This window comes from Phocoena sinus, chromosome 2 (genome assembly GCF_008692025.1).
Source record: "Phocoena sinus isolate mPhoSin1 chromosome 2, mPhoSin1.pri, whole genome shotgun sequence".
NCBI classification, from domain to species: domain Eukaryota; kingdom Metazoa; phylum Chordata; class Mammalia; order Artiodactyla; family Phocoenidae; genus Phocoena; species Phocoena sinus.
This window is the reverse complement of record NC_045764.1, coordinates 64,804,386-64,822,577: the sequence shown is the minus strand read 5'-3', so window position 1 is coordinate 64,822,577 and position 18,192 is coordinate 64,804,386. Positions and strand designations below refer to the sequence as shown.

At 36.0% G+C, this 18,192-nt stretch overlaps 1 protein-coding gene across 1 annotated transcript; it reads right to left on the bottom strand.

Moving 5' to 3' along the window:
• Positions 1-56: 56 nt before the first annotated feature.
• Positions 57-18,179, bottom strand: THAP10 (THAP domain containing 10). The gene is given in 3 exon segments (XM_032624013.1): positions 57-1,987; positions 2,087-2,234; positions 17,695-18,179. Coding segments are annotated over 3 exon segments (897 nt in total). The 5' UTR covers positions 18,124-18,179; the 3' UTR covers positions 57-1,667.
• Positions 18,180-18,192: the final 13 nt, after the last annotated feature.

The following is an 18,192-nucleotide window of genomic DNA, read 5'->3' as shown; positions in this document are numbered from 1 at the left end:
AGAGTTCTCATCACAAGGAAAAACTTTTTTTCTATTTCTTTAATTTTATATCTATAAGAGCTGATGGATAGTCACTAAACTTACTGTGGTAAACATTTCATGATATATATGTCAAACATTATGCTTTACACCTTAAACTTATACAGTGCTATATGCCAATTATATCTCAATAAAACTGGAAAAAAAGCATTGACATGTTAAAAAAATAGATAAAATAAAATAAAGCCAGTATTTCACTTTACTTTAGGGCAGTGTAACATTACACAATTCATTATAAAATCATCTGAATCAACCAACCAAATCTAAATTTTCAATTGATAGGAAAAATAAAATTAACTTATTAGTAAAAAAGGAACACAAAGTGCTGTTATGGATGTCAAAGTTGTTTAACATATAGAAATGAAGTAAACCCATGGCAGTGAAATTTGGGGATGAATGGGCATATAACATTCATTATGATTTGGATTAAGGAGATACACTGTTTCAGAGCTCAAGGGAAAACAGTTACCCCCCACGCCCCCCCGATAACATTTAGTTCCAGAAGATTTATACGCTTAATTTTAAAACATAACATTCTCTTAAAACATCAAATAGTTATCTTAAATTCAAGCCAAACCAGCAATAATAATAATAATAATGCTATGTGTTTACGTAATCATTGTTCAGGCTTACAACTTCTATTAATACTTTATTTTATTGTTTTTTTAATCAAAATTATACTGTTCAAATTAAGTCAGACATGAAATTAGCTTGGAAGAAAATCACTTTGGTGTATTATTTAAACCTTTGAGGATAAAATCCATGTAAGTTCTTCCAATCATGCAGAACTAACAGGACATGTGAGATGTAAAATGGACATTTATTTTTATTATTTTCAATACAAGATCAGAGTTATAATAAGTTTCTCAGAAACTACTGTAATAAATTACTTCATGGTACAAAACTGCCATAGAAATTTTCCTGGTGAATGGCAGATGGGGCAGCTAAGTTTCACATGCTTATTTCCCAAAGTGGTACTGGTAGCGGAAAACCTAATTTCTAAAATGGGGATATGTTAGAAATGTAATACTTCTTTTTGCATGATGTTAATAACTTCTATCTAAATTAATCAAACTAATTAATTTGATGTAATAGGAACTGATGCAAACGGATTTCATTATAAAGGTAATCTAAGGATATGAAATTCTATCTCTATTTAAATTGATTCCCTTTGAAATTTTTCTGTAAATGACATAGCTTCACCAGAAATGCTCACAGGGACTGATTCATAGATGTAATAGTATTACAACTGCACAGACTAAAAAATAATAGAAATAATAGAAAATAATAATCAAGGATAAATGTCCTGGCTCTACCCTCAAATCATTTAGTCGTATCAGACCTAGCTGTGCTCAGTTATGCTCTTCACCTTCAAGTTATTTAGAACAGTGACATTCTAACTCGTGAGTGTCAAGTAAGTCCCACATGAGCGTTGCTTCTGAACTAAGCTTAAACAGTCAATGCTTAATCTTGATCTGGCAATGCTGCTACTGTGATTTTGTTTTATGACTTGATTTGCACCAAAAGTATAAAAAGAAAAAAGAAAAAAAGGTGAAAGTGGGGGGTGGGGAGGTGTGGGCAGGACTACCTTTATTATCCTGACAGATGGGCAAATTTTTCCCTTAGAGCTAGGCAAATTCTGCATACTCAACTGTCAAGTTATCTTGAGGTGAAAGATTTACAAGAGCGAAGAGATAATTATGTGAGCAAAGATTTGAAAACCTAGAGCACATCAAATCATTTGATGTTGCGCAACAGGTCTCTTCTTTTACCTGTACAGCTATGTAAGACAAATCACTCTGTTCACTCTTGATATTCCAGTCCTTATCTGTTTCTGAGTCACTGGAGTAAGTGGCAAAGAGAGAGGACGTTCTAGACCACAATTCATCAGTCTGAGTAGTTGCATTACATAGTCGTGTTCCAAACACTTGCACTTTGGCCTGAATACCTGAAGGAGAATAAACACAATTACCTATGAGTTAGAATTTGCTTTTCATACACAAAAGTCCAATTCAATTGATCAATCAACTGAAAAGTCAAAACTTACCCACACTGTAGTGAGGGGGTCTCTTCAGAGATATTTATGTACTTTTGTGCACTGGGCCTTCCTCACAGTGAGTAGGTACTGAAGTGACATCATTAGATAGATTACCAGCATGGACTTGTGTTTGTATAACTTGATTTTCATGTGCAATCTAAAAACATAAATCAGAGAATTATACTGAAGGTAAGGCCTTCTTTATATGGTTTTATCTCCTAAAAGTTATAAACAGTGAAAGAGTATAAATACTTTTCAAGGTCACATATTAGGAAGGCTGGAATTTGAACCCAGGCAAGCTGGCTCCATAGTCCAAGTAGTTAAGCAGTCTGCCATACTGTCCTTTACTATTTCTAAGTCTATTTCTAAGCATTGTGGTCAAGCAGAAATCTATATGCTATTAAGCTATTTGCTGACAACCCACTGAATTTTCCCTAAATCAACAGCTGGAAGAGATAATACTACTAGTATTAAATGATTATAATTGTATTAAGTATATCATAGCAAAGCAGTAGCATCGTTCTAGAAAACCTAATCATCAGTCCTTTATACATGACAGAGAAATAATTTAAGATAATATGCTTTAATGTTTTTATGCTTTCCTGAGAGAAGTTACAACGTGAAATGGAAATTTTGATTTATGGGAGAAGTAAGAGGTAGAAAGGAGGAGAATTTGGATATTCAGAAGGTAATGTAAGACTGAGTACCTGGAAATTATGTGGAAGAGGCTAAGAAAAGATATCTGGAAAATGTAAGAGGGTGTGTGGGAAGAAAAAGTAAGTGATAGAGAAATGAAAAAAAGTACTTTGTAATTTTACCTAGACCACTGAAAAAAAATTTTAGCAAGCATCCTTGGTTGCTGTAACACAGGCTATGAATGCCCAAGTTAAAGAAACTTTATGAAGAAACTTTTGTGGAGTCCCTTTGTAACATGAAGAATTACACCTAATATTTTTGAGGATTTAAATAAAAATTGAAGCCTTTATCTTTGTGTTTATAGTTATGATTAATTTTGACAGCTAATCTACTTCTACTTTTAAGCGAAGCATTATAATGGTCTAGAATAAGTATATATTTCTTTACAAAACAGATGTACTCCTGATAAAATGGAGTTTTAGGAATTTATTCAGGCTTTAAAAAATAACTTTTGTTCCTTTTATAACAGTAATACATTGGATCACTGAGGAAAATTTGCACCATACAGAGAAGCAAAAAGAAAAAAAAAATTAGCCGTAATCCCATCATTCATAGCTAACAACTTCATATTTTGGTATCAGTTTTGTCTTTTTCTATGTATTTTTTAAAATTGGGAACATATGTTTTATAATCTTGTTTTCCTCTTTAATACATCATGTTTCTATGTTATTAAATATTCTACATATAATTTTTATGGCTGCATACAATCTATTGTACAGATATACTGTAATTTATTAAAACAATCCATAATATTAGACATCTTTGAACAAAAATTTTTGTGTACATACACGATTACTTCTTTATATTAAAAATTTAAGAAACAGAATTCCCAGATATGTATTAATCAACTAGAACATGAAGCAAAAGAAAATGTTTAGAATGAGGCAGAGAAAGACCAAAGGATGAAGGCTATAGAAAAGGTCATAAGAGGTATAGCAGAAAAGATGAAAAAGCATAATATATAATATCAGTTGTAGTCCCAAAGGAAAAGAAAGAAAATGGGACATAAACAATATTTGAACAAATAACATCTGAGAATTTACCAAAATGAATACAAGGCATTAAGACATGGTTTTACAAAAGTACTAAATGTATTCACTAAAATACAAAGGAAACCATATCTTTGCATATTACAGTAAAACTGGAAAACAATGAGAAAAACTTAGGAGCCAGAGGAAAAAAAGATACATTGTCTTCAAAGGGGCAACCATAAGACACAGTAAGGCTTAAACTTTTAAGGAAACACAAAGATTGAAATAAAAGGGTGTAAAAAAGATCTAATACGCTAACACTAACCTACAGAAAGCTGGTGCTGCTATATTGGTGCTATATAATAACACAGCTTCAAAATATATAACACAAAAATTGTTAGAAGACTAAATATGTAAATTAAAAACCAAGGTGGAAGATTTTTAACACACCTCTCTCAGTAACTAATAGGCAGGCAAAGATTCCATAGGGATATAAGAAATTTAAACAACATGATTAATAGACATATATGGAGAATTGTATCCAACTGCAGAACACACATTCACCTCAAGTACACATGGAACATTTATAAAAACTAACCTACGTTAGGCCTAATACAATTTCAATAAATTTCAAAATAAATCCATATGCTGGGGCTTCCCTGGTGGTGCAGTGGTTGAGAGTCTGCCTGCCGATGCAGGGGACACAGGTTCGTGACCCGGTCCAGGAGGATCCCACATGCCGCGGAGCGGCTGGACACGTGAGCCATGGCTGCTGAGCCTGCGCGTCCGGAGCCTGTGCTCCGCAACGGGAGAGGCCACAACAGTGAGAGGCCTGCGTACCGCCAAAAAAAAAAATCCATATGCTGTATATTCTCTGGCCACAGTGTAACTGACCTAGAAGTCTATAACAAAAATATAACTACAAAATACCTGCATCTTTGGAAATTTTTAAATACACTTCTAAGTAACCCATGATAAAATTACAGTGGAAATTAGAAGATATTTTACACTAAATAAAAATAAAAATATTCAAAATCTAAAACTTGTGGGATTCAGTTAATGTCACACTTAGAAGGGCATTTATAGTCTTAAATGTACATAATAGTATAGAAAAAATTAATTAGTCTTAATTTAGACTGCAATTTTAACACCATTCAAAAAATTATTTCACAAGATATTTCTAACGTATCTTCATTTCAGGAGTGTTCCCTCAAACAATAAACTCTACTGAATTCTACATTTGGGAAATAAGTATATCAAACATAGCTGTCCCATCTGCCATTCACTATGAAAATTCTGGAAATCAATGATCCAATTTAATACTCAAGAAGTTAAAGAAAGAATGGTAAATAAAAATTGAAAAAGTAGAGAGATGAGAGAGTGAACTGTAATGTAAACGACGATGGGCTTTGAGTTATAACGATGTGTCAGTGTAGGCTCATCAGTTGTAACAAATGTACCACTCTGGTGGGGGATGTTGATAATGGAGAAGGCTATGCATGTGTGGGCGCAGGGGGTAATTGGGTAATCCATCTTCCCCTCAATTTTGCTGTGAACCTAAAACTTTTCTAAAAAAATAAAACCTTAAAAAATTAAAAAAAAAATACTGGAAATCTTTTAATATGCAGCTCAATGTTCATAGCAGCATTATTTAAAATAGCTAAGACATGGAAGCAACCTAAGGGTCCATCAACAGAAGAACGGATAAGGAAGATGTGGCATATAAATATATAACATTACTCAGCCATAAAAAAGAATAAAATCTTGCCATTTGAAACAACATGAATGACCCTGAGGGTATTATTCTTAGGGAAATAAGTCAGACAGAGAAAGACAAATACTGTATATTTTCATTTGTATGTGGAGCCTAAAAATAAAACAAATGAAGGAATATAACAAAACTGAAACAGACTCACAGATACAGAGAGCAGACTAGTAGTTACCAGTGGGGAGAGAGGTGGAGGGAGGGGCAAAATAGGGAAAGGGGATTAAGAGGTACAAACTATTGGGAATAACATAAATAAGATAAAGAGGGCAGACAGCAGAAGCAAGAAGAACTACAATCCTGCAGCCTGTGGAACAAAAATCACATTCACAGAAAGATAGACAAGATGAAAAGGCAGAGGGCTAGGTACCAGATGAAAGAACAAGATAAAACCCCAGAAAAACAACTAAATGAAGTGGAGATAGGCAACCTTCCAGAAAAAGAATTCAGAATAATGATAGTAAAGATGATCCAGGACCTTAGAAAAAGAATGGAGGCAAAGATCGAGAAGGTGCAAGAAATGTTTAACAAAGATCTGGAAGAATTAAAGAACAAACAAACAGAGATGAACAACACAATAATTGAAATGAAAATTACACTAGAAGGAATCAATAGCAGAATAACTGAGGCAGAAGAACGGATAAGTGACCTGGAAGACAGCATGGTGGAATTCACTGCTGTGAAAGAGAATAAAGAAAAAAGAATGAAAAGAAATGAAGACAGCCTAAGAGACCTCTGGGACAACATTAAATGCAACAACATTCGCATTATAGGGGTCCCAGAAGGAGAAGAGAGAGAGAATAGACCCGAGAAAATATCTGAAGAGATTATAGTTGAAAACTTCCCTAACACGGGAAAGGAAATAGCCACCCAAGTCCAGGAAGCACAGTGAGTCCCATACAGGATAAACCCAAGGAGAAACATGCTGAGACACATAGTAATCAAATTGGCAAAAATTTAAGACAAAGAAAAGTTATTGAAAACAGAAAGGGAAAAATGACAAATAACATACAAGGGAACTCCCATAAGATGAACAGCTGATTTCTCAGCATAAACTCTACAAGCCAGAAGGGAGTGGCATGACATATTTAAAGTGATGAAAGGGAAGAACTTACAACCAAGATTACTCTACCTGGCAAGGATCTCAGTCAGATTCGATGGAGAAATCAAAAGCTTTACAGACAAGCAAAAGCTAAGAGATTTCAGCACCACCAAACCAGCTCTACAACAAATGCTAAAGGAACTTCTCTAAGTGGGAAACACAAGAGAAGAAAAGGACCTACAAAAACAAACCCAAGGGCTTCCCTGGTGGTGCAGTGGTTAAGAGTCCGCCTGCCGACGTAGGGGACACAGGTTTGTGCCCTGTTCCAGGAAGATCTTACACGCTGCGGAGCGGCTGGGCCCGTGAGCCATGGCCACTGGGCCTGCACGTCCGGAGCCTGTGCTCCGCAATGGGAGAGGCCACAGCAGTGAGAGGCTTGCATACCGCAAAAAAAAAAAAAACCAAAACAATTAAGAAAATGTTAATAAGAACATACATATTGATAATTACCTTAAATGTGAATGGATTAAATGCTCCAACCAAAAGATACAGGCTCACTGAATGGATACAAAAACAAGACCCATATATATGCTGTCTACAAGAGACCCACTTCAGACCTAGGGACACATACAGACTGAAAGTGAGGGGATGGAAAAAGATATTCCATGCAAATGGAAATCAAAAGAAAGCTGGAGTAGCAATACTCATATCAGATAAAATAGACTTTAAAATAAAAAGTGTTACAAGAGACAAGGAAGGACCCTACATAATGATCAAGGGATCAATCCAAGAAAAGATATAACAATTATAAATATATATGCACCCAACACAGGAACACCTCAATACATAAGGCAACTGCTAACAGCTATAAAAGAGGAAATCGACAGCAACACAATAATAGTGGGGGACTTTAACACCTCACTTACACCAATGGACAGATCATCCAAACAGAAAATTAATAAGGAAAAACAAGCGTTAAATGACACAATAGACCAGATAGATTTAATTGATATTTATAGGACATTCCATCCAAAAACAGCAGATTACACTTTCGTCTCAAGTGCGCATGGAACATTCTCCAGGACAGATCACAACTTGGGTCACAAATCAAGCCTCAGTAAATTTAAGAAAATTAAAATCATATCAAGCATCTTTTCTGACCGCAACGCTATGGGATTAGAAATCAATTACAGGGGAAAAAACGTAAAAAACACAAACACATGGAGGCTAAACAATACGTTACTAAATAAACAAGAGATCACTGAAGAAATCAAAGAGAAATCAAAAAATAGCTAGAGACAAATGACAATGAAAACACGATGTTTCAAAACCTATGGGATGTGGCAAAAGCAGTTCGAAGAGGCAAGTTCATAGCTATATGAGCCTACCTCAAGAAATAAGAAAAATCTCAAATAAATAATCTAACCTTACACCTGAAGCAACTAGAGAAAGAAGAACAAACAAAACCCAAAGTTAGCAGAAGGAAAGAAATCATAAAGATCAGAGAAGAAATAAATGAAATAGAAACAAAGAAAACAATAGCAAAGATCAATAAAACTACAAGCTGGTTCTTTGAGAAGAAGAACAAAATTGATAAACCATTAGCCAGATTCATCAAGAAAAAGAGGGAGAGGACTCAAATCAATAAAATTAGAAATGAAAAAGGAGAATTTACAACAGACACTGCAGAAATACAAAGCATCCTAAGAGACTACTACAAGTAACTCTATGCCAATAAAATGGACAACCTGGAAGAAATGGACAAATTCTTAGAAAGCTATAAGCTTCCAAGACTGAGCCGGGAAGAAATAGAAAATATGAACAGACGAATCACAAGTAGTGAAATTGAAACTGTGATTAAAAATCTTCCAACAAACAAAGTCCAGTCAGGATGAACTAGAATGGGAACAGAGACACTGAAGCTATGCTGCTGGACTACAGAGGCTGAGATCATGAAGACTTATGAGGAGGACAATGAAATAAAGAGCAAGGGGCCAATATGAAAATAACTCTGAAAGAACAACCCAGAGGATTACACACGATAATCAGTTTTAAAAGTTTAACTGCTTTTAATTTTTTTAGTAAACATAACCATATCAATAAATTAGCAACACTGGGCTTCCCTGGTGGTGCAGTGGTTAAGAATCCACCTGCCAATGCTGGGAACATGGGTTCAATCCCTGGTCCAGGAAGATCCCACATGCTGCAGAGCAACTAAGCCCATGCGCCACAACTACTGAGCCTGTGCTCTAGAGCCTGTGAACCACAACTATTGAGCACACGTGCCACAACTACTGAAGCCCGCGTGCCTAGAGTCTGTGCTCTGCAACAAGAGAAGCCACCACAATAAGAAGCCTGCACACAGCAACGAAGAGTAGCCCCCGCTCGCCGCAACTAGAGAAAGCCCGCGTGCAGCAATGAAGACCCAACACAGCCAAAATAAATAAATAAATAAATTTATTTTAAAAAAAAAACAAAGTCCAGGACCAGATGGCTTCATAGGTGAATTCTACCAAACACTTAGAGAAGAGTTAACACCCATCCTTCTCAAACGCTTCCAGAAAATTGCAGAGGAAGGAACACTCCAAAACTCATTCTATGAGGCCACCATCACCCTGATACCAAAACCAGACAAAGATACTACAAAAAAAGAAAATTACAGACCAATATCACTGATGAAGATAGATGCAAAAATCCTCAACAAAATACTAGCAAACAGAATCCAACAATACATTAAAAGGATCATACACCATGATCAAGTGGGATTTAGCCCAGGGATGCAAGGATTCTTCAATATACGCAATTCAATCAATGTGATACACCATATTAACAAATTGAAGAAGAAAAACCATATGATCATCTCAATAGAAGCAGAGAAAGCTTTTGACAAAATTCAACACTCATTTATGATAAAAACTCTCCAGAAAGTGGGCATAGAGGAAACCTACCTCAACGTAATAAAGGCCATATACGACAAACCCACAGCAAACATCATTCTCAATGGTGAAAACCTGAAAGCATTTTCTCTAAACTCAGGAACAAGACAAGGATGTCCATTTTCACCACTATTATTCAACATAGTTTTGGAAGTTCTAGCTATGGCAATCAGAGAAGAGAAAGAAATAAAAGGAATACAAATTGGAAAAGAAGAAGTAAAACTGTCACTGTTTGCAGATGACATGACACTATACATAGAGAATCCTAAAGATGCCACCAGAAAACTACTAGAGCTAATCAATGAATTTGGTAAAGTTGCAGGATACAGAATTAATGCACAGAAATCTCTTACATTCCTATACACTAATGATGAAAAATCTGAAAGAGAAATGAAGGAAACACTCCCATTTACCATTGCAACAAAAAGAATAAAATACCTAGGAATAAACCTACCCAGGGAGACAAAAGACCTGTATGCAGAAAACTATAGACCCTGATGAAAGAAATTAAAGATGATACCAACAGACGGAGAGATATACCATGTTCTTGGATTGGAAGAATCAATATTGTGAAAATGACTATACTACCCAAAGCAATCTACAGATTCAATGCAACCCCTATCAAATTACCAATGGCATTTTTTACAGAACTAGAACGAAAAATCTTAAAATTTGTATGGAGACACAAAAGATCCCAAATAGGCAAAGCAGTCTTGAGGGAAAGAAACTGAGCTGGAGGAATCAGACTCCCTGACTTCAGACTATTCTACAAAGCTACAGTAATGAAGACAATATGGTACTGGCACAAAAACAGAAATATAGATGAGTGGAACAGGATAGACAGCCCAGAGATAAACCCATGCACCTATGGTCAACTAATCTATGACAGAGGAGGCAAGGACATACAATGGAGAAAAGACATTCTCTTCAGTACATGGTGCTGGGAAAACTGGACAGGTACATGTAAAAGAATGAAATTACAACACTCCCTAACACCATATACAAAAATAAACTCCAAATGGATTAAAGACCTAAATGTAAGACTGGACACTATAAAACTCTTAGAGGAAAACATGGGATGAACACTCTGACATAAATCACAGCAAGATCTTTTTTTTTGCAAGATCTTTTTTGATCCACCTCCTAGAGTAATAGAAATAAAAATAAACAAATGGGACCTAATAAAACTTTTGCTTCTGCACAGCAAAGCAAACTATAAAGACGAAAAGACAACCCTCAGAATGGGAGAAAATATTTGCAAATGAATCATGGATAAAGAATTAATCTCAAAAATATATAAACAGCTCATGCAGCTCAATATTAAAAAAACAAACAATTCAATCGAAAAATGGGCAGAAGACCTAAATAGACATTTCTCCAAAGAAGACCTACAGATGGCCAAGAGGCACACGAAAAGCTGCTCAATGTCACTAATTATTAGAGAAATGCAAATCAAAACTGCAATGAGGTATCACCTCACACCAGTTAGAATGGGCATCATCAGAAAATCTACAAACAATAAATGCTGGAGAGGGTGTGGGGAGAATGGAACCCTCTTGTACTGTTGGTGGGAATGTAAATTGATACAGCCACTATGGAGAACAGTATGGAGGTTCCTTAAAAAACTAAAAATAGAATTAACATATGACCCAGCAATCCCACTACTGGGCATAAACCCAGAGAAAACTATAATTCAAAAAGATATATGCATGCCAGGGTTCACTGCAGCACTATTTACAATAGCCAGGTCACAGAAACAACCTAAATGCCCATCAAATGGATAAAGAAGATGTGGTACATATATACAATGGAATATTAGTCAGCCATAAAAAGGAATGAAATTGGGTCATTTGTAGAGACGTGGATGGATCTAGAGACTGTCATACAGAGTGAAGTAAGTCAGAAAGAGAAAAACAAATATATGTGGATATATATGCATATATGTGGAACAGATAAACCAGTTGGCAGGGCAGAAATAGAGACACAGATGTAGAGAACAAACATATGGACACCAAGGGGGGAAAGCCGTGGGTGGTGGTGGTGGTGGTGTGATGAATTGGGAGATTGGGATTGACATGTATACACTGATGTGTATAAAATGAATGACTAATAAGAACCTGCCGTAAAAAAAACAAATAAAATAAAATTCAAAAATAAATAAATAAATAAATAAGATACAAGGATGTAATGTACAGCACAGGCAATACAGCCAATACTTCATAATAACTTTGTATGGAGTCTAATCTATAAAAATATCGACTATGTTCTACACCTAAAACTAATATAATATTGTAAGTCAATTATACTTCAATTAAAAAGTATACTAGGGGCTTCCCTGGTGGCGCAGTGGTTGAGAGTCCGCCTGCCGATGCAGGGGACACGGGTTTGTGTCCTGGTCCGGGAAGATCCCACATGCCGCGGAACGGCTGGGCCCGTGAGCCATGGCCGCTGAGCCTGCGCGTCCGGAGCCTGTGCTCCACAACGGGAGAGGCCACAACAGTGAAAGGCCCGCGTACCACAAAAAAAAAAAAAAAAGAATACTAGAAGTCTGTTAAAAAATGTAAGCAGCTGGGCAAAATTTGAAATATTTGGTAATCCAATATTTTGTCTTCACATAAGCAAGTTAGTTATCCTTAAGGTCTCCTTTGTTTGAAATACATCTGAATATGTAAAGATATCCTAGTGTTTAAGTGAAGTTTTCACATTTTAACAAGTTTATTTAATGTGAAAACATATAGGAAAAGGTCTATGTTAATCATTTTAGCTCAGTAATGTATAAATCTAGTGTATCAATTAAAAATCAAAGCTGAACAAAATAATTTGAGGGGAAGAAATAATAATAGAAATAAAAAGAAAATAATATCAGAGAGAAGATCAAAAGGCAGAGTTCACTCTTTGAAAAGACTAATAAAAATTGATAAAAAGAATGAAAAAGCAAAAATTACTAACAGATCATAAAGAATTTTAAAAGACAGAGTATCATGAACACTTTTGTGTCAATATGTTTAAAAACTTAGATTGAACTGACAAATTTTTCGAAAAATACAACTTATCAAAATGGATATAGAAACAGAAAAACTCTGAATAACCCCATAACTATTAAAGAAATTGAATCCATCATTAAAAAATCTTCTCATAAGGAAAACTCCAGGACTAGGTGTCTTTTTCAGTGAATTCCACAAAATATTAATATCAAATTTATTAGTGGACATATAATGCCAATTTATATAAACTTTTCCAGAGAATGAGGAAAGAGGGGACAACTCCAAATTGGTCAGCATAATCTTGAAACCAAAACATGAAAAAGGCATTTCAAGAAAGAACAGGTATAGACCAATTTTGCCTATGAACACATATGCAAAAATTGTAAATAGAATGTTAACAAATCAAATTAAACAATACCTAAAGGAATAATACACCTTGGGCAAATTGGGTTTGCTTCAGCTATGCAAGTTTGACTCTATATGTCAAAAACAGGCAATAAAGTTCATGACATTAACAGAATAATAAGCAAAATATGTGATCATTAATAGGTTCAGAAAAAGCATTTGAAAAAATTCAACATCATTTATGATTTAAATCTGTAGCCAAAACTTGGAATAGAGGGGAACATTTCTTTTTATGGTAAGAGCAGCTACCAAAAGAACTATAGCAAAAATCATATCAAATGGTGAAATATTAATGACTTTTCCTTTGAAAAATAGGAATGAGAAAAGGATTCCCCATCACTTCCATTTCCCCCGCTGTACTGGAGGTTCTAGCTAGTGCAATAGGAAGAATAAGAAACAAAAGCATAAACATCAAAAACTATATGCATATATTTTTTATACATGTAGAAAGTCCAAAAGTATCTGCAAATTACCAGAATTAATAAATGAGTTTAACAAGGTTTCTGGTTACAAGGTCAACAAAAATCAATTTATCCACATACATTTATAGAAAATAAAATTTTAGATAATACTATTTATAATAGCAAAATCAAATAGGAACAAATCTAATGAGATATGTACAAGACCTCTACATAGAATGCCATAATGTTTTTAAGAGAAATGTAAAAACCCAAATAAATAGAGGGATACATTATGTTCATGGATTGGAAGAATCAGTAATGTCAATATGCTCTTTCTCCCTACATTCATTTAAAAATTCAACGCACTCTCAGTCAAAATCCCAACAGATAATTTGTGGAAATTGATGAACCAATCCTAAAATATATATGGAAATTTAAAGAGCCCAAAATAACCAAGACATCCATGAAGATGAACAAGGTAAGAGGAATTAATCAACTGGATATTAACTTTTTTGGGGGGGGGGGCTGTACAATGACCATGTGCTTTATTTCTTCTGCTCTGTGATTTTTTATTTCAATAGTAACTTCCATATAAAGTAAAACTACTTGATTACCTCAACTTTGGTTCAGATTAAGGTCTCATAAAGAATTTTAGCAAGTACATTTAAACTAATACCATAAAACACAATCATTGAAAATAAGCATTTGTCAGAAAAATATGCCAACTGGATATTAATTCTTAACATAAGCTATAGTAAAGTACTGTGATAATGGTGGAAAGATAGGCAAACATAAATGCAACAGAATTTTAAAATGTCGAAACAGACTAATATGTATATGAAAACTTGATTTATGACACAGTTGACACTGCAGGACAATTAGGAAATGCTAGCCTTTTCAATAAAAGATGCTGAGTCAATTGGGTATCTATATGAGGAAAGAATGAAACAAACTCCACTTCATACACAAAAATCAATTCTGAATAGGTTGTAGATATAAATGTAAAGACTAAAAACAGTAAGTTTATGGAAAACAGCAAAGTAGCATGCTTTAAGCATTAAGTATACAGAAAAAGATGGTTAGGTTGGCCTACATTGAAATTAAGAACTAAGTACACAGGAAAAAAAAAAAAAAAAAAGGAAAGCTCAAGCTCAGTACATCAAAAGACACTATTAAGAGTGAAGAGGAGAAGGTAGTTAAAGCATATTTAACTGACAAAGGACTTGAAGACAGAATTTATTAAGAACTCTATATCAACAAGAAAAAGACAATCCAACAGAAAAATCGGAATATCGCCAAAGAGGCTATCCAAATGTTCAATTAACATTTGAAAAGTTGTTCCCTTACTAATGTCATTTATGAAATGAGAAAGCAAAGTAAACCACCATTACACACCCTTCAAAAAACTCAATGTAAAAGACCGACAATCCAAGTGTAGGCAAGAATGTGAAACAACGTAAACTCTGATTATGCTTCTAGTAGTGTAAATTAGTACAACTATTTTAGAAGATTATCTGGTATTATTTACTGAAGTTTAATATAATACCATGTCCCAGAAATTCTAGGTATATATCATCAGAAACGTGTGCACATATGAAAAAGACATGTAGAAGGATGTTTACAAGGATTACTTCTAATAGCCCCAAAATGATAACAACCCAAATGTCCAACAACAGAAGAGATAAAAAAATTGTTTGGTATATTCGTACAATAAACTGCTATACAGTAATGCAAACGTATTACTGCTATATGCAACAATATGGATGAATCTTACAAATATAATGTTGAACAAAAAGGCCAGATGCAAGAAATGCCTACAGTACAATTCTACTTACATCAAATTCAAAAGAAAGTAAACTTGGTTGCCTTGAGGATGGAGGAGCTAGGCTTGGGCTCTTGAGTTGCTAGTAATGTTCTAATTCTTTGACCTATAGTAGTTACACATGTTCAGTTTCTGATTATTTAATGATTTAAGCACTTTCCTGTATTTTGCTATATTTGAATTAAAGTTTAAAAAATACAGTTGGGTTAGAAAAACAAGGATGCAAAATGAACAGTTACGGAGAGACAATAATTCTAGCTATATGAAACAAAATATCAGTGTATGGTGCTCATCAGAACCCCCTTTTTTCCTTGGAGGTGGCCCCTAATCTTTCCTCAAGCTCCCTAAAGATAGGCTACATTCATACTTCTATTTCTCTACCTATAGCACAAAACACCCAAAACAGTGTTTACAATAGCTCCTCAATAAATATTGTAGAGTGACTGGAAATTTGCTGTTTAGTCAGTTGGTCTTGGAAAGAAAAACAGTGAGTCGGGCAAGGAGTGAAAGGTGGCACAAGTAAACTTTCTTAGAGATGCTATTGGGGTTCTCAATCCAGACCGGCTAAAAATTTATTGCTCTCAAGTCTAAATAAACTTTTTAAACTTTACATAAAGTACTATTATTAAAACCTACACATAGTTTCCTAATAACTCAGCATGTATATTAATGTAATATGGATTGTCAGAAGTGTTGGCTGGATATATTTACTAATTGGAAAACAGAGTTGGTATCTATTCTAGATTTCTCAATAGTTAGCCTTTGTTGTATTATAAGATCTTTGGTTGTTTTATTAGCCTGGCTTTTCTTCTCGCAATTTTTGATTAGATGATAAAATTATGAGTAAGAGAAATGGTGTAAGGGTGTGTGTGGCACATGTTTAATATTTACCTCTTTTACTACATATTTATATATATCTATATAGAGATGTACATATATGGGCTTGGGTAAAGGTTGGCTAGGCAATGATGGTGGATAGATGGTTCAAGGAAGAGGCAGATGTCTTGACTGGTATACAGCTTGGTGAGAAGGGAAACTGGCAGAGAACTGAAATTCTATTGTACTAAAAAAAACTGCTCTCATAGTCACATATTCATTCCACAAATATTTATTGAATTCCTTAAATTTGCAAAATATTGTTCTAGTTGCTGGCAATACAATAGTGAACAAATCAGATAAGATCCCTACTCTCACAAAGCTTACATTCTAATGTGAGGAAAAACATTAAGGAAATTATACAATTATTTCATGACAACTGTGATGAGTGCAACTGAAGTATATGTGCTAATGAAGTGTATGAAGAATGAGAATATATAATTAGGGAAGCAAAAGGGAAGGATGTTTGAGCATATTTTTAAAGTAAAAGGACTCAATTGATGATGATGGGAAATGGCAGGGGCATAATTCCAGGGCAGTACATGAAATAATGGAGAAAAGGCTTATTGGTAGGAAAGAATATAGTATGTTCAAAAATTGAGAAGATCAGCATGACTGGTACACAGTGAGCAACAAGGACGGTGGACTGGGATAGGATTGGTGTGGCAGGCAGGGGTAAATAGCATGCAGAGACTTGTAGGTTGTGTTAATAATATTATTCTTCATCCTAACAATTGCAGGGTGTCATTAAAGGGTCTTAAGCATCCACCCCAATGTAGGAAGCAGGTTGGTATGGCAGAAGAGTTTCTGTCTGGCAATTAGACCTAGAGAAAAGGCTCTTGAGGAAATTCACCTCCTGGACTGGCTTTCTTGTGCATAAATATTGAGTCTGAACTAGATGAGAACTTAGGTTTCCTTCAGCTCTAAAATTCAACGAATACCTCTATATATTAAAAGCCAAAATGTCAGTTACAAGTCACCTGACTTCTTGGTGAATTCTTCCTATCTCTAAAACTGAACACATTTTAGATCCAATTAAGAGTCATAATTTAATCTATGTTATGGTGATACGGCTGAAGTTTGACTAACTCAAAGACTGGGAAGTCTTCTTTAAGATGGGAAGTGGGCAAGAAGGCAGTAGTGACCAGATGCAAAATAAGTGTAATCGATGCTTATGAGTATCGAGGAAGTACGCAGAAGAGAGCAAGATAGGAAAATTCAGCTCATTGGAACGATTTAATTTAAAGGCAGTCGGTCAAGAGGTAGTTTAGAAGTGGGAAGGGATCGTTTATCAGCAAGCCCCATCTTCATCAGCATCTCGTATCCCCCTTCCCCCGCCATTTTGATAGTATAATTGATAATTCCTCAAGCTTATGTAATACGGTATGCAGAAAGTTTCAAGCACCCCATTCCTTGAGATTTTCTCAAATTAAACACTTTCTATTTAAAAACTCAGGAGCGGAGAGTGAAGGCGACTATAATCTGAAGAACGAGAGAGAGAGACAGAGACAGAGAGAGAATGAGTGTGTTTTGGGGAAGAGGAGGTAGAAGAAACTATAATTCCAGAGTGTTAATGCTAAACAGGCTCTTGGAGATCACTGAGTAAACAGAAACCTTCGAGGTGAGGTGACTTTCCCAAGACGACACTAAGTGGAGGAGCCTAGCCACAGACCCAGGGTCCTCCAACGACCCTCGGGGGACTCCTGGGTGGCCCTTTACCTGTGAAACCGCAGCCCTCTACCTGGCCCGGAGGAGTGTACAGCAGGCTGGCCCCGGGGCAGCCTCGGGCTGCCTGACTGCCTGGGGCTCTCCTCCCTTCTCGGGGCCGCCCGCTCCGTCTCCCTCTTCTTGCCCCTTAGATGCCGGGGAGGACACCCGGTGCAGGGTGGCCACGGCGCCCGCCACAAGCCTCAGGCGCTGGGAGAAGCGCAGGTTCTTCTGGATAACCGAGGAGACGTCAAAACAGGCGGAAGCAAAGTGGTCGGAGCAGATGACCGACCTGTCGTTGCCCTCGTACCAGTCGGCGCGGCGGCCCCGCACAAAGCGGTCCCACAGCAGCCGCACAGCCCGGTCCTTGGGGAAGCGGAACAGCGACTTCCCGAACGTGGTGGTGTTGCCGCAGTGCGCGGCCACGCAGCTGGCAGGCATGGCAGCTGACTCCGGGTTGGGAGATGAGGGCCCTCCGCACGGCCGCGCACTCCCTGAGCACTCACCTGC